The 21433-nt window shown below is 43.8% G+C and overlaps 1 protein-coding gene across 1 annotated transcript in view; it reads right to left on the bottom strand.

Moving 5' to 3' along the window:
• DNAH7 (dynein axonemal heavy chain 7) overlaps positions 1 to 21433 on the bottom strand; it is a 519305-nt gene that overhangs the window by 63377 nt on the left and 434495 nt on the right. The window contains exons 61-62 of the mRNA XM_089689972.1: positions 20401 to 20586; positions 9104 to 9241 (exon numbers count right to left, since the gene is read on the bottom strand). Coding sequence (XP_089546098.1) covers positions 9104 to 9241; positions 20401 to 20586 — 324 coding nt within the window. The remainder of the gene's footprint in view (positions 1 to 9103; positions 9242 to 20400; positions 20587 to 21433) is intronic.

The following is a 21433-nucleotide window of genomic DNA, read 5'->3' as shown; positions in this document are numbered from 1 at the left end:
GGGAAGGCATCAGGGACTACCGGTTTCAGCAGGGACACGTGGAAGACAGGGTGAATCTTGAGTGTCTCAGGGAGAACAAGTTCATAGGCCACTTCATTGACCATCCGCTTAATGCAAAAAGGGCCTATAAATTTAGGTCCCAACTTCTTTGACGGGCAGAGCATCTTCAAGTTAGCTGTAGCCAGCCAAACCTTCTCTCCGGGCCGCAACACCAGATCCCCTCTTCGCTTCCTATTAAAAGCCCTCTTGTAATCTTCTTGGGCCCGACTGATGGCTTCTTGTAGTTTTTTATTGTTTGACGCGAAAAAGGTTAGTGTATCCTGTGTTGCTGGAATTGGGCATTCCGGGACTAAATCCGGGAGGAAGACAGGGTGAAACCCATAGTTGGAGAAGAACGGGGACTGCCCTGTTGCTGAATGGCAAGTGTTGTTATACGCGAATTCCGCCAAAGGAAGAAGTGGCACCCAGTCGTCCTGAGAGAATGATGCGTAGCATCGCAAGTATTGCTCCAGGGTCTGATTGGTCCTTTCGGTCTGACCATTGGTCTGAGGGTGAAATGCCGAGGAAAGGGATAGCTTGATATCCAGGGCTTTGCACAATGCCCTCCAAAATCTTGAGGTAAACTGCACCCCTCGGTCCGAGACGATGTCTTCGGGGACCCCATGCAGTCTAACAACCTCTCGAATAAAGACTTGCGCCGTCTCGGCCGCAGATGAAGTCTTCCGTAACGGAACGAAATGGGCCATCTTAGATAAACGGTCCACGACTACGAGAATTGCTGTGTGGTCCAGTGAAGGTGGAAGCTCGACTATGAAGTCCATAGAGATCTTCTGCCAGGGCCGTTCAGGGATTGGTAATGGACGTAGCAGGCCCCACGCCTTATTTCTTGAAGGCTTGTTCCGCTGGCAGATGACACAGGAGCCCACGTAACTCTTACAATCCTTGGCCATGTCTGGCCACCAGAAGGAACGTCGGAGAAGTTCCAGGGTCTTGACCGGGCCAAAATGTCCTGCCATCGGGTGGTCATGCAATGTCCCAAGACTAGGGTTCGGGCTTCCTCCGGCACCACGATCTGGTCCTCCCTCCATAGGAGTCCCCCCTTGTTCTGGATGGGCGCCCCATCGGAGGTAGACATGGCTGTGGACGCTTTCATTATCTCGGAGCGAAGGTTCGTCTGGAGGGCCAAGAAGTTTCCTGCAGGCAGAATAGTGTCAGGTACTGGGATCTCCTTGGTGTCCTCGTACATGCGTGACAACGCGTCTGGCTTCGTGTTTTTTGATCCCGGCCTGTATGTGATGTGGAACTGGAACCTCGAGAAAAACAATGCCCATCTTGCCTGTCGTAGGCGCAAACGTTTGGCAGTCCTCAGATATTCCAGTTTCTTGTGGTCCGTGAATATCAGAATGGGGTGTGAGGCACCTTCCAGCAGGTACCTCCATTCTTCTAATGCGGTCTTGATAGCCAGTAGTTCTCGATCCCCAATGTCGTAGTTCTTTTCCGCAGGGGTAAGTTTCTGTGAGAAAAATGCTACTGGGTGAAGTAATTCCTTTGCACCCTTTTGCTGGGAAAGAATGGAGCCAACCGTGTTCTCCGACGCATCTACTTCTAAGATGTAGGGCAGGGAGGCGTCAGGATGACCCAGAATGGGTGCCGAGGTAAATAACTTCTTTAACGCTTCAAAAGCTTCCTGTGCCTCTGGCGTCCATCTGAATCGCGTCCCAAGCTTGGTTAGTTGTGTGATGGGGGAAACCAGACCCGAGATGTTCTTGATGAACTTCCGGTAGAAGTTTGCAAACCCGATAAAACGTTGGACGCTTTTCCTGTCCGTGGGTTCAGGCCAATCTAGGATCGCAGAGACCTTCTGAGGGTCCATTGCGACCCCCGTGGTGGAGATGATCAGGCCCAGAAATGTAACGCTAGCCTGTTCAAAGCAACATTTCTCTGCTTTAGCGTACAACCCATGCTGCCGCAACCGCCCCAAAACCTTTGTTACATGTACCCTGTGCTCCCCCAGGGGGGATGAGAAAATCAAAATGTCGTCTAAGTAGACGATGACAAAGATGTCCAGGAAGTCCCTAAAGATGTCGTTTACAAAGTGCTGGAAGGTGGCCGGCGCATTGCACAACCCGAAAGGCATGACCAGGTATTCGAAATGGCTGAAACGGGTGTGGAAGGCCGTTTTCCACTCATCCCCCTCCCTTATGCGAACCAAGTTGTAGGCTCCCCTTAAGTCCAGCTTGGTAAATACTACTGCAGCCTTTAAGCTATGGAATAATTCTGGTACCAGTGGTAATGGGTAACGATTCTTGATTGTGACCCTATTCAGTTCCCGATAGTCGATACATGGCCTCAAGGTCTTGTCCTTCTTTTCTACAAAAAAGATCCCTGCACCTGCTGGGGAAGTGGAGGGATGGATGAATCCCTTCCGGAGACTGTCCTCAATATAATCCTTCAGGGCCCCTAATTCTAGTTCAGAAAGGGGAAAAATTTGCCCGAATGGAATTTCAGAACCGGGTAACAGATCAATAGGACAGTCATATGGGCGGTGGGGGGGTAGAGTATCAGCTCCCCGTTCACTGAACACATCAAGAAACTTATGATAGGCTGCAGGAATCACTTGTTTCAGGCTGGCATCCCCTTCGGAGCACAGGAGGACCTGGGGGACCTCCGGGCCCGAAGTTCGGCACAGTTCCCGACAGTATGGGGAAGGGAACGAGACAACCCCAGTCTCCCAGTCAATTTGGGGGTTATGGGCCTGCAACCATGGGAGCCCCAGAATGACTGGGAAAAGGGGTGATGCAATCGTATCTAGGCGGAGGAGCTCCCGGTGTTGACCGGCAATGGAAGTCACAATGGAAGGGGTCTCCTGGTTAACCACCCCTGACTTTATCCGGGAACCATCAGCCAAAAAGATGTGAAACCCCTTCTCCTTTGGACGGAGGGGGATACCCTGCCGGTGGGCAAAATTGATATCCACAAAACAGCTGCATGCCCCCGAATCAACTATGGCTGTCACCTCCACGGTCCTTTCTGAAAGCTGAAAGGAGAGGGGGACAACTAAGTATTGGGACGGATTCATATTGCCAATAGATAAATAAGATGAGGTGAACTTACTCAGTTTCTGCGGGCAGGAACGTACCATGTGACCAGCTTCACCGCAGTAGAGACACAGGTTCTGGGAGTGTCTGCGCTGGCGTTCCTCTGGCGGTAGTTTGGGCCGTGCCAGGCCTAGCTGCATGGGTTCAGGAGCATCTTCAGACGGCAGGTTCTGAATGTTTGGCCTAGTATGTTGACTGGATCCTTGGAATGACCCCCAGGTATTTCCGCGACCCTGACCAGACCTCTCCAATCTGCGCTCCCGTAGCCTACGGTCAATTTTAATGGTGAGTGCAATCAAGTCCTCTAATGTCTCGGGCACCTCCACCCAGGCGAGCTCGTCTTTCAGAGCCTCAGATAGGCCCATACGGAACTGGTGCAAAAGCGCAAACTCGTTCCAGCGAGTGTCTCCCATCCAACGCCTAAAGTCAGAGGCGTATTCCTCAGCCGCTCGCCGACCTTGTCGGAGTGCGTATAATGTGGCCTCGGCCGAGGCCGCCCGTTGTGGGTCATCATATAAGATGGCCATAGCATTAAAAAAGTTGTCAACCGTAACCAGATGGGGGTCATTATTTCCCCTTAGTCGGTGGGCCCAGTCTTGGGGTTCACCCTGCAACAGGGAGATAACAAACCCCACTTTCACCGATTCCGTCAAAAAAGTCCTAGGTTGTAGTTCAAAATAGAGCAGACAGGAGTCACAAAATGACCGAAAGCGTGTGCAATCCCCGTGGAAGCGCTCGGGTAAGGGTACTCGGGGTTCCGCCATAGGGAGTGATGCGGAAGGCCCAGAAGAGCCGGCTCGTGGGCTGCTGCGACCGGGGGTGCAGGAGCCGGGGCCTGTGAAACAGGAGCAGATATGGTGCAGGCCTGAAACCGATTCTCAATCTGCAAACATCTGTCCTGTAACATGTTTACTGCTTGCGTCAGGGTAGCCAGGTGCCTGCAAACCTCCTCCATCGGGGAGGGTCCTCCTTGAGGCTCAGTCATGGCCTTCTGGTACTGTGAGGGACCGCCGGACGGCACCACTAGCACTCCACTGGTCAGGCGCGCCCAGAGCGCGGAGTCTAAGCCCCAGGGTACTTGTTCACCAGGGCCCCTGATGGTGGGGATGGACTTGTAGTACCCCGGGACCAGGTCGCCACTACTGAGCACATCTGTCAGTGGTAGGGGTGTTCGCCAGGGGCTCCAACCAGGGAGAGCCAAATGTAAGGAGGTCGGGTGACCCCGATGGGATGGATGGATGGATGGCTGAGCAAGTGCGAAGTCAGACAGGCCGAGTTGGTAACATAGAGGGCGGTAAGGTACAAGGGAGCAGGCAGAGAATCGTCGGGACACACGCCAGGTCAGCAACAGTAGGTCAAATCTAATGAGGGGCATTCAGGAAGAGAGGTCAGGCAAAGCAAGGGTCTGGGCAGGAGAAATCAGCAGGTCAAGAGCAATCCGAGTCAAATAACTTACAAGGCACAGGTTCAGATTCGCAGGATACCGGTAGGACCAGAAGACACTGAAATGACAGCACAGGGACATTTAAATATCCCGCCCTGCGCTGCCATTGGTGCCCAGCGGGCGGCCGCGGCTTCTACTGCGCATGCGCGAACTCGAACGCCGCGGCCGGCCCGGAACTAGTGCCCATGTCCCCGCACAGGGCGGTGCAGTGCGCCTGCGCCGGGACCATCGCGGCGGGGATCGAGGGGATCCCTGACAGTGGGAAATTGGGTGGTGGGTGGGCAAAGAGGGGGAAGTGGGTGGGAGGAGGAGGGGGAAGAAAATGGGGATTTTTGGTACTGATGAGACTGAGGAGGTGTCAGTGGCTACAATCTGGGAGGCACATAAAGCATATATCAGAGGAATATTGATTTAGATGGAAGCAGAAAAAAAAGAAAGAACGGGGGAAAAAAATTAAGACGGTGATGGAGGAGCTCTGCAAGTTAGAACAGTCACATTAAAAAAAGACAGGTACAGATGTATATCAGAAGATAATTATTAAAAGAAAAGAATTAAAAGATCTTATGGAACAGGAGTCAAGAAGGATATTCAACAGGGTCTCAAAAGAAAGATATCAGTGGGGGAATAGACCTGGAAAGTACTTTATGAGGAAGCTAAAGGAAAAGAAATCCAAAAACTTTATAGAAAAAATTAAAGACGACAAAGGAGAAATGGTGTACGCCACCACTATTGCCAAAAGGTTCCAAAAATATTATAGCCGGCTGTACGATGTGAGCCCTAGAAAACAAAAGGAAACAGCAGAGGAAAGAAAGACAAACAGACAGAAATATTTAAATGAAGTGGAGTTGCCAAAAATAGCAAAAGAATAATTAGAGGTCCTAGAGAGACCTGTTACACCAGAGGAAATCATCATGGCCCTAAAAATTACGGCTATAGGAAAGAGCCCTGGTCCAGATAGATATACTGTGGGTTATTATAAAAAAATGTAGAGATCTCCTAGTCCCTAAAAGTCAAGGTCAACGGATCCCTCTCTCAATTCTTTAAAATGTTTAACAAAACCAGACAAAGATGTCCACTTTCTCCTTTATTATTTGTTTTATCCCTGGAACCTGTCCTGGCAAGGGTAAGAAAGTATGTAGACATGGCAGGAATAAAGATAGGGGAAGTGGAGCATAAGGTGGCAGCATACGCAGACGACATGTTATTCTATATTGTAAACCGTAGAATAATGTTGCCTAATTTAATGGGATTATTAAAACAGTACGGTGAGCTATCAAATTTGGAAATAAACCCTGCTAAGTCAGAGATCTTAAACATCAATATACCAAAGGTTGAGCAGCTGAATCTACAAAAAGACTTTCCATTTACTTGGAGGGAACAGGAAATAGGCTATTTGAGAATAAAACTAACTCCTTCAATAAAAGCCCTGTACCAGGCAAATTATATCCCATTATTAAACAAAATAAAAGAGGAGCTGGGGAGATTGTCAAAAAGTGGAGCTTCTTGGATAGGTCGTATAAATCTGGTAAAGATGGTGATAGTAGCAAAAATCCTATATAAGTTTCACATGCTCCCAATACACCTACCAGAAGATAATACTTAAGTTTATCTGGGCAAACAAAAAAACGAGAATTAGGTATGGAGGTACTGTGTAGGGCAAAAGGGAATGGGGGCTTGGGTATGCCTAATGTTGAGAAATATTATCAAGCGATGTTATTATCATGAATAATAGATTGGAAATTTAATTCACAAGGGAAAGGTTGGGTGAATATGGAAGGGATTTTTAGTAAGGCACAGTTAGGGAAGATGGTTTGGGTACCACATAAATATCGCACATTAGATGTGAATATTAGTACACTGACAAAGAAAGTTTAAAGTGGATAGAATGTATAAGCAAAAGGGATGGAAATACAATTCAGTCATGATTCCCTTGGTGGGAACTGAGTATTTCCCCCCAGGGAAGGATAATATTTCTGGGAAATGGACTAAAGATAAGAACGCACGTTTAAAGGATATGCTGAATAAGGGGAAATTGCACACGGTTTCAGATTTAAAGAAAAAAAAAAGATTTATTTTTCACATTAGATGAGTGGCGGTATGGTCTCAATGCTCCCACAACCACTGAGGTCGTCGGAGGATCTGTATCCGATTGAAAAACTGCTGAATGTAACTACAGTTCCTAAACAGGGCAACTCCAAGATTTATAAGATTCTTATGGATATGGAGGGTACTGATCCTCCCCAGTTCTTGGAAAAATGGGAACAGGAGCTTGGAACAAAATTGAATGAACAACAAACGAATAATTATTTTAATTAACAAATGAGGTGACGAATATGAGCACAGTTGAAATGAATTATAAATGTTTGGCTAGAAGGTATATTACACTGAGCAAGGCACATAAACAACAAGTAGATGTTTCACCTTTGTGTTGGAGAGGATGTGGGGAAAAGGGAACAATGGTACACATATGGTGGGATTGCCTGAAAATACAGGATTGCTGGAAAGGAATATTACAATATATTCAGGAAATATGTGGGATTACTGTACAGACAGACCTGTGGACATGTTTATTTTATACATTTGAACCTTTAGTAAAACTACATAAGAACAGGGTACTTTATCATCTAATCAGTGTGACTAACAGCTTGATTCCCAAATTCTGGCTAGCCCCAGATAAACCAGGAATAAATGACTTAGTTAACAGAGTGGAAAATATTTACAGGATGGAGGAGTTGTGTCTTACTGAGGAAGATAGAATAGAAAAATTTAGGAAAACATGGAGTAGATGGTTAATTTTCAAAACATCTAAAAAGACATCTGGAACTGGCTGCAATATAGGTGGAAGAGTATTGGAGGGAGTTCTAATAGAGTACCCGACAGAGAGAAGGAGATAGAAGGGAAGGGGGGATACAGATATAGATAGATAATCATGAGAATAGGATAGAAACTAGGAATTTGCATATGGATTGGAGTGATTGGGGGGGATAAGATGATGCAATATGAATTTATGTACTGGTGAAGTTCTTTTTATTCTTGTGTGCATTAGATACTCTTTTTGTATTGAAAAAATTTAATAAAATATATTATTAAAAGAAAAAAAAAGCCTATTGCTTTTCCCTGCATAGGGAAAGCACAGAATTACATTAAGGGTAGGCTCACATCTCTGCAGACTGCATTTGAACACTTGTGAAGGCACGTGGCAGGCACAGCAGCCTATTCATTTGAATGGGTTGCTGTGCCCTCAAGAAATGAAGAACCGCATGGTGCTTTAGCGAAGCAAACAAAAATCCATTGAGTTTTATGATGTGTAGGGTTGAAATTAAGTGTTGCATCCACATATCTGCTAAAGAGCAACATGCGTTGCTTTCAGGTCAGGAACATGCGCAATTATGCATGCGTTCCTGACCAGCACATTTATGAACCTAGGCTCAGGCTTACGTCAAATTGGCCCATACAAAAGATTTCCATTCCAACAGTCAGCCTGAATGCTTTTCTGCTGCCTGCTGTCTGCAAAAAATCTAACCAGTCTGAATATATTTCAGCCATTCAGAAGCCTTGTATTTTTATCTAAGAATACAAGGATTCCCACTGATTTGCTGAGGTGAAAATTCTGACATCATTCGTCCACCTCTCTACCTCAGCCAATCAAAGGAAGCCTTGTATACATTGATAAAAATACAAGGCTTCTGAATGGTGGAAGAGCATTCACACCAGTTCGATTTTTTGCCGACAGCACACAGGAAGTCACTAAATGGTTGTGAAGCACAGCACCACTTACTGTATGTAGCTGATGCTTTTACGGTATAATACAGTGCACACAGCGGTCATAATGGAAATAACGCATTTTGTCCATCTTGGCGCACACAAATTATTTAAAGTGACAGGAAATCTGGTGTTCAAAGTTAAGTTTGTAAATAAAAGTTTTATAAGGTTTTTGTTATCCAGAGGGCAGTATATGTGGAACCACAGAGCACAAAATATTCATTTAGAGATGCAAGAGTACAACTGCATACTTATCTAAATGTACAGCACCACCTCCTACCTCTTTTACCTTCTCCATACAGTAATTAATACTTCAGAACACAGCATATGCATAATGTGTGTTTTTTAAAACTTCAAAACTAACATTGATTATAAGAACTGTAAACTTTCAGCAAAGCAGCAACTTTAATTTTGAATAGCAATGCATAATAGGCAGTAGTGTGACATATTGGTCGACGCTGTAGTCTTGCAGTTTCAGTTCCTAGAAGGTGTACAATCAGCAAGGAGTTTGTGAGTCCATCTTGTGTCTGTATGGGTTCTCCTATAGAAGTTCATATTTTCTCACACAATCCACAATATTACTGAAAACTTGAAGGGTATATCCAGTGAGCCTGTGTGTATGGCTATGGTAGGGACATAAGACTGTAAGGTCATTTTGGATCAGTGACTAATGGAAATGTTTGTACATTATAGGGTGATGCTGAATTTGTTAGTGCTACACATAAAATATTGAAGAAAAGAGCCTGCACCTTAAGTATAACCTATTCCATTTTCGGATATACCATTTTTAGCATCATACCTGTGTTAGAAGGATGTTGTCAAATAGCTGTTGTGTTTCTGATTGATCCTTGGTAATATCAGCATTAGCATTCATCCCAAAAATCTCAGGAGAAGGGTTCAGTGGAAGGGTCTTCGTATACTCAATATAATGGTTGTACTGAAAAATTAAACGATGAGCTGTTAGAAAAAGGGGTTTGTGCTATAGTTCCAATTTATATTTATGAGCCTAAACTGCCTAAAATCCATTATCGTGTTCACATTATCCTCATCTGCAGCTTTCTATATGAAAATACTTCTCCAGGACATGACAATGACACATGATGACCTGCAATCTACTGAAAAAAGAATATGAGAGACAATCTCCTTACACTGCAATTTTTGAACTTGGATTACAATTAAATCTATAATACTATTAATAGTAAGATGATCCCATCACAGACTATAAATCATACCTTAATTAATCTAAACATTAAATATATAAGGTGCTACCAATATTTCTTTAGCTACAAATACTAAAGAAAAAAATACAAGTCAGGTTCTTAAATAACGAGAAAAACTACCAACGCTTGGTGCTACACTTGTTGCAATCAAGGGATGATCCTAAACTATCAGATTGAATGGTGTATGATAGACTATATCGACAACAGATGAGAGTAGCTACACCTCAAATAATGCTAAGTAATGATATAAAATTACAAAAGATATCTACATGTGTATATAGACATATATAAAACCCCGGAGCTCTGGGTTATAATAAATTAGTGGATAGTCTCTTGCTGAGAGAGCTGGCTGGAGATAGACTGCCTCTTTAAACAGGCTGCTAACCTGAAAGCTGCAACAGAAGAATGAGAAGGGGAGAAAGAAGCATCAAGTCGCCAAAGGTGTATCAGGATTTATTCCGCAGTTTATGTTACAATACAATAATATTGCCCTCACAAAAGTTGCTTAAAACAGGCATATAACAAGCTCCATGGGGAGCCACCAGTGCAGAGTCCACTGCCGACAGAAACCGCTGTGATGACAGGAGCAATGTGGAAGCCAGGCTGGGCCAACCGCCAGAAAATCCCCACGGGAGACTCGAGAAAGGAGCTGTCAAATGCCACAAACTCTGTAGCCAATCAGGAATGCATTTTGGAGACCAAACTATGCCTTTTTCAGCCTGACAACTGAACAAAAGACTTGGCACTTCTTTCTCCCCTTCCCCTTCTTTTGTTGGTACTTAAATAAAATGCAAATAAAATGTAACTCAAATTAACAAATATTATTAAAGCTGTTTGTTTTCTTGTACAGCAAGACAACCATTACTTTGATGATATATATATATATATATATATATATATAAAAAGAGTCTATTTCTAGGGCTAAGTTTCATCAGACTGTAAGACAGAAGAAATGCTGTTACAGAGGTAACTAGGTCAGAAAAGAAGACATGCTCATCCAGTTCAAACTTTGAATTTTAGGAATTTTAGAATTGTTGGTACAGAGGAAGACAGGAAGACATAGCAATGTATATTAGATGAAGAAAATACTGATGCCAATAAAAGGTCAAGCAAAATTGTTCTTTTTAGCCAATCTGGGTTATTTCCCTTAACCACTTCAATACAGGGCACTTTTACCCTCTTCCTGCCCAGGCCAATTTTCAGGTTTCAGCGCTCTCACACTTTGAATGACAATTGCGCGGTCATGCAACACTGCACCCAAACTAAAATTTTATAATTTTATTTGCACAACTAGAGCTTTCTTTTGGTGGTATTTAATCACTACTGTTTTTATTCTTTGCTAAATTAACAAAAAAAGACCAAAAATTAAAAAAAAACAGTTTTTTTCTGTTATAAAAGTTTGCAAATAAATAAATGTTCTTCATAAATTTAGGCCACGATGTATACTGCCACATGTCTTTGGTGAAAATAACCCAAATCAGTGTTTATTATTCAGTCTGTAGGAAAGTTATACAGTTCACAAACTATGGGATATATCTGAAAATTGATCAATCCTGAAGTACTGACAGGCCATCTAATTTCTTGAGACCCAAAAATGTCAGGACTGTACAGATATCCCCCAAATGACCCCTCAGGGACACTGACTGGTGACTTTTTAAAGTACAAGAGTCTGAATGAAATTACAGTTGTGTCCAAAATTATTCAACCCCCAATGCTGTAAAGGGGTTTAGGGACTATAGTGTACATTTGGAATTGTATTCAGAATCAAATCCTACAAGGACGTTGTAACTACCCAAATGCAACTAAAATGACATCAATTGTTTATGTAATACAGTAGTAAATGGTTCTTATGTGGTTTCTTCATTGCCACAATTATTCAACCCCTTAAAGACTACCACTCTGAAGAACAGAGGTTCATACAGGTGCTTTCCATCAGGTATTGAAAACACCTGTGGATGTCACCGAGCAGCAATCAAGCATAATAAGCACCAATTAGGCAGCTTTAAAATGACTGTGATACTCAGCTCCTTCTAGACATTTACTGGTGTGGTTACAAACATGGTGAAGGCAAGAGAATGGTCCAGGAAGACAAGAGAAGAGGTGATTTCTCTTCACAGGAAGGGCAATGGCTATAAGAAGATTGCAAAGATGTTAAACATACCAAGAGACACCTTAGGAAGCATCATTCGCAAATTCAAGGCAAAGGGCACTGTTGAAACGCTACCTGGTCGTGGCAGAAAGAAGATGCTGACTTCGACTGCTGTGCGCTACCTGAAGCGTAGAGTGGAGAGAAGTCCCCGTGTGACTGCTGAGGAACTGAGAAAAGATTTGTCAGATGTGGGTACAGAAGTTTCAGCCCAGACAATAAGACGCACACTGCGTAATGAAGGCCTCCGTGCCAGAACTCCCAGGCGTACCCCCTTGCTGTCTCCAAAGAATAAGAAGAGTCGACTGCAGTATGCCAAAAGCCATGTGGACAAACCACAAAAGTTGTGGGATAGTGTTCTGTGGACTGATGAAACAAAATTAGAACTGTTTGGGCCCATGGATCAACGCTATGTTTGGAGGAGGAAGAACAAGGCCTATGATGAAAAGAACACCTTGCCTACTGTGAAGCATGGTGGAGGGTCAATCATGCTTTGGGGCTGTTTTGCTTCTGCAGGTACAGGGAAGCTTCAGCGTGTGCAAGGTACCATGAATTCTCTTCAGTACCAGGAGATATTGGATGGAAACGTGATGCAGTCCGTCACACACCTGAGGCTTGGGAGACGTTGGACCTTTCAACAGGACAATGATCCCAAGCATACCTCCAAGTCCACTAGAGCATGGTTGCAGAGGAAAGGCTGGAACATTTTGGAGTGGCCATCGCAGTCACCAGACTTAAATCCGATTGAGAACCTCTGGTGGGACTTAAAGAAAGCAGTTGCAGTGCGCAAGCCTAAGAATGTGACTGAACTGGAGGCCTTTGCCCATGAAGAATGGGCGAAGATACCCGTAGATCGCTGCAAGACACTTGTGTCAAGCTATGCTTCACGTTTAAAAGCTGTTATAACTGTAAAAGGATGCTGTACTAAGTACTAAGATTGAATGTCACTTGGGGGTTGAATAAAACTGATAATGCTGTGAGCACAGAAAAGACATTTGTGGTTATTTCATTATAACTGTTATGTTATATTTGTCTGACCTACAAGTGCCTCTTTAATGTAAATGTAAGCAAGATGACTGAATGATCAAAAGCAATGTCAAACTGGCCAAAACACTCAATTTCAGTGGGGGTTGAATAATTTTGGACACAACTGTAAATCTGGACTTTACATGTTCTGTTCTTGCTGTTTTCCCCTTGCACTCTGTCCCTTCTTGAACAAAGAGCCACATTTTGGCCACCACTCCAGGGAGAGTTGTGTAGAAATAAATATCCTCTTTACACTGCTTAAGACCTGGCTGAAAATGCCTATTGCTTTGTAGAATATGTTACCCCAACATTTCATATTCCTGTTGTGTCTGTTGTACCATGTGTTAAAAAGTATCCTGTTCTCTTTGTATTGCTTCCTTTGTGTGAAATAACTGGTGAGCCTGCCAATACCCAGGCTTTCCTTTTAAAAACTGACCACTCTAGGCATGACAGCACATCCATCCCAACATGTTCAGTTTTCTGGCTGTGCTGGTAGCACAGTCTGCCTGTCCTCCAATGATCAGACTTTTGCTGAAACTCCCCCCTGCACAGCCATTCACTGGGGAGATCAGTGTACTGCTGCTTCTTCACCTCTCCAATCCGCTTATGCAGCTGAGAACAAATATATATATATATATATATATATATATATATATATATATATATATACACTGCTCACAAAAAAAATAAAGGAACACTTTTCAGAGTATAGCATCAAGTCAACAAAACTCCTGGGATATTGATCTGGTCAGCTAAGTAGCAGAGGGGGTTTTTAATCAGTTTCACTAGATGGATAACAATGAGACAACCCCCAAAACAGGAATGGTTTTACAGGTGGAGGCTACTGACATTTTTTTTCCTACTCATCTTTTCTGTTTTTCACTAGTTTTGCATTTGGCTAGGGTCAGTGTCACTACTGGTAGCAAGAGGTGATACCTGGACCCTACAGAGGTTGCACAGGCAGTCCAACTCCTCAAGGATGGCACATCAATACGTGCCATTGCCAGAAGCTGTGCTGTGTCTCCCAGCACAGTCTCAAGAGCATGAAGAAGATTCCAGGAGACAGGTTAAGTATCTTCTACAGCCCTGTGCAGCTCTCCTAGAGTAACTGCCTATCAGCAGGACTGGTATCTGCTCCTTTGTGCATGGAGGAAGAGGATGAGTACTGTCAGAACCCTACAAAATGACCTCCAGCAGGCCACTTGTATAAAGGTTTTTGACCAAACAATCAGAAACAGACTTCATGAGGGTGGCCTGAGGGCTCGACATCCTCTAGTGGGCCCTGTGCTCACTACCCGGCACCATAGAGCTCGGTTGGCATTTGCCATGGAACACCAGAATTGGCAGGTCCGCCACTGGCACCCTGTGCTTTTCGCAGATGAGAGCAGGTTCACCCTGAGCAGATGTGACAGACAATAAAGGGTCTGGAGAAGCTGTGGAGAACATTATGCTGCCTGTAACATCATTCAGCATGACCATTTTGGTGGTGGGTCAGTGATGGTCTGTGGAGGCATATCCATGGAGGGATGCACAGACCTCTAAAGGCTAGACAATAGCACCCTGACTGGTATTAGGTATCGGGATGAAATCCTTGGACCCATTGTCAGACCCTACACTGGTGCAGTGGGTCCTCGGTTCCTCCTGGTGCACGACAATGCCCGGCCTCATGTGTCGAGAGTATGCAGGCAGTTCCTGGAGGATGAAGGAATTAATACCACTGAATAGCCCCCATGCTTGCCTGACCTAAATCTAATAGGACACCTCTGGAATATCATGTTTCGGTCCATCCGACGCCGCCAGGTTGCACCTCCGACTGTCCAGGAACTCAGTGATGCCCTGGTCCAGATCTGGGAGGAAATACCCCAGTACACCATTCATCGTCTCATTAGGAGCATGCCTCAACATTGTCAGGCATGCATACAAGCACGTGGGGGCCATACAAACTACTGAGTAGCATTTTGAGTTGCTGCAATGAAATTTCAGCAAAATGGACTAGCCTGCAGCGTCATTTTTTCACTTTGATTTTCGGGGTGTCTTTGAATTCAGTCCGCTGTAGGTTGATAGGTTGATAACACATTATTCAGTCCATATCAGTATAGATATTCAGCATGATATTTTTCTTCATTGAGATCTGATGTGTTTTTAAAGTGTTCCTTTAATTTTGTTTGAGCAGTGTATATACACACACACTTTGCATTTCATTTCTATTTTAAATTGAACGGGTTGTTTTTCAAGGTAGGGGTTTACATACACTTCAAGTGATCCAGTACCTAAAACCGTCCTACTTTTCAAAATGTTTTAACACTTTCCTTTACTATTTATAATTGAGGATACCATTTGTTACAAAGAAAGCATGCAATCCATTTTAAAATCCATTAATGATTGTGTCATTACCACCTCATTCACTTCATTCATATCATGACTTAAAATAAAAAATAAAATGCTAAGAGGTAGCCTTTGTATGTATCTTCTGCCAAAAAAGGCTCTTTTTCCTAGCATTTTTTAATGAATGTAGACTCTTGACCCATACCTGGTATCTGCAAGATGCTGAGAATGTGGCCTGGTGTTGGGACAGTGTATCTCCAAGTGCACAAGTTCAGTTTTACAGCAACAAGATTCCTTACGGTTCTGTGGATTGCCCGATGTGCAGCAGAGCAAGGTAGGTAGCCAGGACACAAGACAGGAGCAGAGTCATAGGAAAGCCGGGGTCATCAACAGGCAGAATCAGAAGGAAAAGCCAAAGTCAGGAGCAGAGCCAAAGTCAGGAACCAGGAGCAGGAGAGTAATCGGAATTGGGTCAGGAGCAAGCCAGGTCAGCAACAAAGGAATCGTACGGGAGCAAGCAGGATATGGGGGAGCTGAAGACTAGTCAGCACTGAACTTGAGCAGAGGCCCTCCTTAAATAGCCCATCTGGCGCCAATCTTTGCCGTGCGTGTGCATGTGCGCGATCGCGCATTCCTGCATGCCTGCGCACAACCGGCAATTCTTCTGCAGGATCTCTTTGCGCATGCGCATTCCCAATCGCGATTCTTCTTGCCGGAAATCCCTTACAATCCAACAGTAGTCTGCCATCATTGTAATGCTCCATTTTCCCTGGTATCTCCTTTCCATCTCTTTAATGTCTTGGTGGAATCGTTTACCTTGTTCCTCACTCACAGCTCCCACATTTTCAGGAAAGTAGTCAAGGTGGGACTGGAGGAAATGTACTTTCAAACTCATCAGGCAACCTAAAGCTTGAAATGCTTTCAGCATTCGTCAGACGATCTTTTTGTAGTGAGGATCTTTGTTATTGCCTAAAAATTTCTGTATGACTTCTTTAAATGCAATCCACCCTTCTTTTTGAGGATCCGTCATGACAAACTCTTGATCAACTATGAGCCTTCTAATGTCTGGTCCGACGAACACACCTTCATTCAATTTTGCCTCCGACAGGCCTGGAAACTTGGTGACCAAGTATTTGAAGCATTCTCCATCTCTTGGAAGTGATTTTACGAATTGCTTCATCAATCCCAATTTTATGTGGAGATGTGGTAGAAGAACTTTATGGGAAGGTACCAAAGTTTCTCAGAGGACATTTTTTTCACCGACTGTTAGCACCCTCGGCTGCTAACTCTTCTTGGTCCATTGATTTTGTCGGTCTCGACTGTCCCATAGACACAGAAAACAAGGGTATTTGGTATACCCAGCTTGTTGCCCGAGCAGCATGCACAAGACCTTCAAGTCCCCACACACTTGCCAACCATGGTCTTCATATTTAAGTTTACGAAGAACCAATTCCAAGTTCTCGTAGAGTGTACGGAATGACCTACAGGTATGGAAGCGTAAAAACCACCGTTGTGGAGTAAAACTGCTTTGAGACTTCTTTTTGAAGAATCTATAAAAAGACGCCATTGCTCTGAATCATATTGGATTTTAAATTGACCCATCAGACCTTCGACATCGATGCCGAACCAACTTGTCTTCCTGGGCAAAGTAAAGAACAAACTCCTTTTCACAATGTCTGAACCATGAAGATGACACTCCTGGCAACAATAAATTCCTGCTTTTCAGCCTTGATCCGAGTAACTTGCTTAGCTTATGTATATATTGCTGACCATCAGATTTACAGTGCTATATTTTTTTTTTACATAACTCGGACAACCCCTTTAAGGTTTTTTTGGTATTTTATATCTTAAATGCACTTATGTGAATTTATTAATAGTAATTTGGATTTTAAATTTGGTTAAAAACTCATAATATAAAAAAAAATTTAAATTTGATAAATTTGAAGACAATTTTGCATTTTGTGGCAAATCATGATTTTTTTTTGTTTTCAGCACACCAAAATACACCAAATTAGATGAAAATAATCAAACAGCTTTTTAGTCGCAGACCTATGTTATAAGCCTACTTTGGACTTCCATTCAGTTTCTCCACACTTTGACTAAAAGGAAAAAAACACCCAAGTAAAATAATTTTTTAAAAAGCCTTCTATAATTTAATTAAATTATAATTTAATTAAATATTTTTGCTGAGAGTGCACATACAGTACATCCAGAAAGTATTCACAGCGCTTAACTTTTGCCACATTTTGTTATGTTACAGCCTTATTCCAAAAAGGATTAAATTCATTTTTTCCTCAACTTTCTACAAACAATACCCCACAATGACAATGTGGAAGAAGTTTGTTTTGAAATCTTTGCAATTTATTAAAAATAAAAAACGAAAAAAAAACACATGTACATAAGTATTCACAGCCTTTGCCATGACACTGAAACATTGAGCTCTGGTGTATCCTGTTCCCACTGATCATCCTTGAGATGTTTCCAAAACTTGATTGCAGTCCACCTGTGGGAAATTCAGTTGATTGGACATGATTAGGAAAGGCATAAACCTGTCTATATAAGGTCCCACAGTTAACGCTGCATGTCAAAGCACAAACCAAGCCATGAAGTCCAATGAATTGTCCGTAGACCTCCAAGACAGGGTTGTATCAAGGCTCAGATCTGGGGAAGGGTACAGAAACATTTCTGCACCATTGAAGGTACCAATGAGCACAGTGGCCTCCATCATTCGTAAATGGAAGAAGTTTGAAACCACCAGAAATCTTCCTAGAGCGGCTCACCCAGCCAAAATGATCGATCGAGGGAGGTAATCAAGCACCCGATGGTCACTCTGAAAGAGCTCCAGCATTTCTCTGTGAAGAGAGGAGAACCTTCCAGAAGAACCACCATCTCTGCAACACTCCACCAATCAGGCCTGTATAGTATAGTGGCCAGACGGAAGCCACTCCTCAGTAAAAGGCAAATGGCAGCCTGCCTGGAGTTTGCCAAAAGGCACCTGAGGGACTCTCAGACCATGAGGAAAAAAAACTCTCTGGTCTTATGAAACAAAGATTGAACTCTTTGGCCTGAATGCCAAGCATCCTGTCTGGAGGAAACTAGGCACTGCTCACCACCTGGCCAATACCATCCCTAGAGTGAAGCATGGTGGTGGCAGCATCATGCTGTGGAGATGTGTTTAAGCAGCAGGAACTGGGAGAATAGTCTGGATTGAAGGAAAGATTAATGCAGCAATGTATAGAGACATCCTGGATGAAAACCTGTTCCAGAGCGCTTAAGACCTTAGACTGGGGCGTGACGGTTCATCTTTCAACAGGACAACGACCCTAAGCACACAGCCCACATAACAAAGGAGTGGCTACGGGCCAACTCTGTGAATATCCTGGAGTGGCCCAGCCAGAGCCCAGACTTTAACCTGATTGAACATCTCTGGAGAGATCTGAAAATGGCTGTGCACCGACACTCCCCATCCAACCTGATGGAGCTTGAGAGGTACTGAAAAGAAGAATGGGAGAAATTGCCCAAAAATAGGTGTGCCAAGCTTGTAGCATCATACTCAAAACGACTTGAGTCTGTAATTGGTGCTAAAGGTGCTTCAATAAAGTATTGAGCAAAGGCTGTGAATACTTATGTGCATGTGTTGTTTTTGTTTTTTATTTTTAATAAATTGCAAAGATTTCAAAATGAACTTTTTTTCACATTGTCATTATGGGGTCTTGTAGAATGTTGAGGAAAAAATTTAATTTAATCAATTTTGGAATAAGGCTGTACCATACCAAAATGTGGCAAAAGTTAAGAGCTGTGTACACTTTCTGGATGCACTGTATTATGCCACTCTAGCCAGGCTTATTCCATTTTTTTTCAGTACTAAGTTACTTGATGGAACTTTCCTTATGTTGGTGAACTTGGTTTTCCAATTCCCATTTCACAACATTTTTTTGCCATTATATCCAATTTTCATCATTTTATGTAGTTTAACTTTTAAGTGGAGGTGAAGTAACAAATCATTTAGAACTCATTCAAAGTTGTCATTGTTGTCTGGGTCTTCATTGAGTAAAATTTATCCTAACTTCCTGTCCAAGACAGGAAATGAGAGGAAATTTTAGCAAAGTGAGGGAAAGCCTCAACTTTTTGAGTTTTCCATAGAACAAGTGTCTCGAGTAGGGAGCCTATACCCTCTCTACTCCTGTTACAGTGACAGCAGTTTCCTTTCTTTCTGTCATAGTGACAATAGTCAACAGGAGAGAAAGTGAGAATACATCTCCTGAATATTGACAAAGGAAGCTATAAAAAACAGACAGCCGTTCTAAACCTTCCCAACTGCAGCCAAAATTAGAAACTAGCTGTCAGGGATCCGGGTATGACCAGAGATGTGTGGAATGACACAGGGAAACAGCAGGCTTCTGGAACACAGGCGTAGTCAGGCTGGAGAGGTGGAATGGTCAGGCAGGCCGTAAGGTACTGTCAGGCACCACCCGGCGGGATCTCTAGTGACCCACAGAACAGGATTCCCCAGGGCGCGGAGTATAAGCCCCAGTCTGCCTTTTCACCAGAGCCCCTGATGGTGGGGATGGACTTGGCGCAGGACTGAGTCCAGGTCGCGGCCCCTGAGTGCACCCAACTGTGGTAGAGGGGTCCGCCGAGGGTATGTACCGGGGGAAAGCCAGATGTGAAGGGGCTGGCAGGTTTGGACAGTAGTGACTGGATTTGTGCAGGATGGATGGAGCGTCAGGCGTAGTCAGGCAGGTCAGGTCAGCAACGTGCGATCAGTGAGGTACCGGAGGAGCAGGCAGAGAATAGTCAGGGTCACAAGCCGGGTTCAGTAACTCACGGGCAGCGCGGTACAGAGGATCAGGCAGAAGGATGGTCAGGCAAGCCAGGGGTTCAACAGGAGACAGTCAGCAGAGGTCAGGATCAAAGCAGGGTCAGCAACTAGGCAGATAGGCAGGAACACAGGATACCAGGTACAGGGGCTCATGGGAAACATACACCAAGGCCCTGACTGCAGGTCTGGCCATTCCTTAAATACACCTCCTGCAATCAGCCCCAGGTGTTGGTTGATTGCAGAAGTGAGCTTCTGGCTGCTGAGAGCAGCCCTCGTACTGCAGCCCACACGGCAGGTGAGTCCCACCATCAGTGCTGAGTCCATTCCTGACACTAGCTTGGCTAGAGCTCAGCATGGTCAACTTTCTATTTTGAAATTTCATACATTGGAATAAAATGTAGCAGAAAAAAAAGTGCAAATTGGAAAGTAACTGTTTTTTTTTTAGGTAGTAATGTGATTGGAATGCGGAGGAGGATAAAGCCCAAAATATTTCAATATGTTGTATATATTATACACATTTTCAAAAATATTTTCAGAAAAAATAACATATCACTTACATCTCCATCAGATGGAACATAGTAAAGTCCACTTGAGTCAAATTTGTAATCTTCAATATTAATGATATCTGGGTTATAGAATTTGTTAAGGATGCTACGAAGTGTTCGCCGATCCCAGTCATCAGTTACTCTGCCTCCATAGTTACACTCTCCAGTCATGTATCGTACAGCATCATATGGAACTTCCTGTAACATGAAAGATAGATGGTAAAACACAACATATGCAACTCTAGATCATGTTGTATTAAATGTATACAGCATGTAGAAAAGTGCCATTCTAGACAGATACGTACATGCAGCTACTGTGTATACATAGCTTAATAATCTAAATCAGTCTAGGAAAGAACATGTGATAGTACAACTGTGAACATTTATTCCAGAGTATTTAACAGTATAGCAGAATTTGTAATGCCAGACCTTTGATCAAGTGGACATTTGATAAGTGGAGTTAAAAACAGGAGTTGAACCGGAGTTAAAAAACAGATTATAACAGGAGTCTACTAACCTGTAAGTGACAACTGATCTTTCCTGTTAAGTTTGTAACTGTGATATGAGTACTAGCAGTGTTGAGGGTTTTGTGCAGTGCACAGTGTGCCGCATGTATGCAGCAATGAAGCAACAGCTCCAGGATGGATACCACTGCGACAGATGTGAGCGGCTTGCCCTTCTGGAATCTCATGTTAGAGGTCTGGAGCAGAAAGTTGCAACACTGGGCAGAACTATCAACCTTGAAAGGGGTCTTCTGCTCTCTGAGCAGGTAGCTAATGGGATTGATGTGGAGGGCGGACAGGCTAATCAGGATTATCAGGTAGAAAGATGGGTTACTGTAAGGAGAGGGAGTGGTAGGGGCTCATAGAAAAGGAAGGCTGGCCCTGGGTTTGAGCACACAAACAGATTTGCCAAGTTGGGTGAAGATGTGGGGGTAGCAAGCTCAGGGGTGGCAGCCCTGGATATCACTGCTATCCCTAACAGCCGGGAGGGTAGACCATCTAAGAGGGGTGGTGAGGGTAGTGCAGGAAGGCCTAGACAGCTG

The sequence above is a fragment of the Staurois parvus genome, unplaced genomic scaffold, assembly GCF_062004578.1.
Source record: "Staurois parvus isolate SC_StPar_1 unplaced genomic scaffold, SC_StPar_1.0 ptg000506l, whole genome shotgun sequence".
Taxonomy (NCBI): Eukaryota; Metazoa; Chordata; class Amphibia; order Anura; family Ranidae; genus Staurois; species Staurois parvus.
Note: the sequence above shows the minus strand (reverse complement) of the source record. Positions and strands in the feature narration are given on the sequence as shown.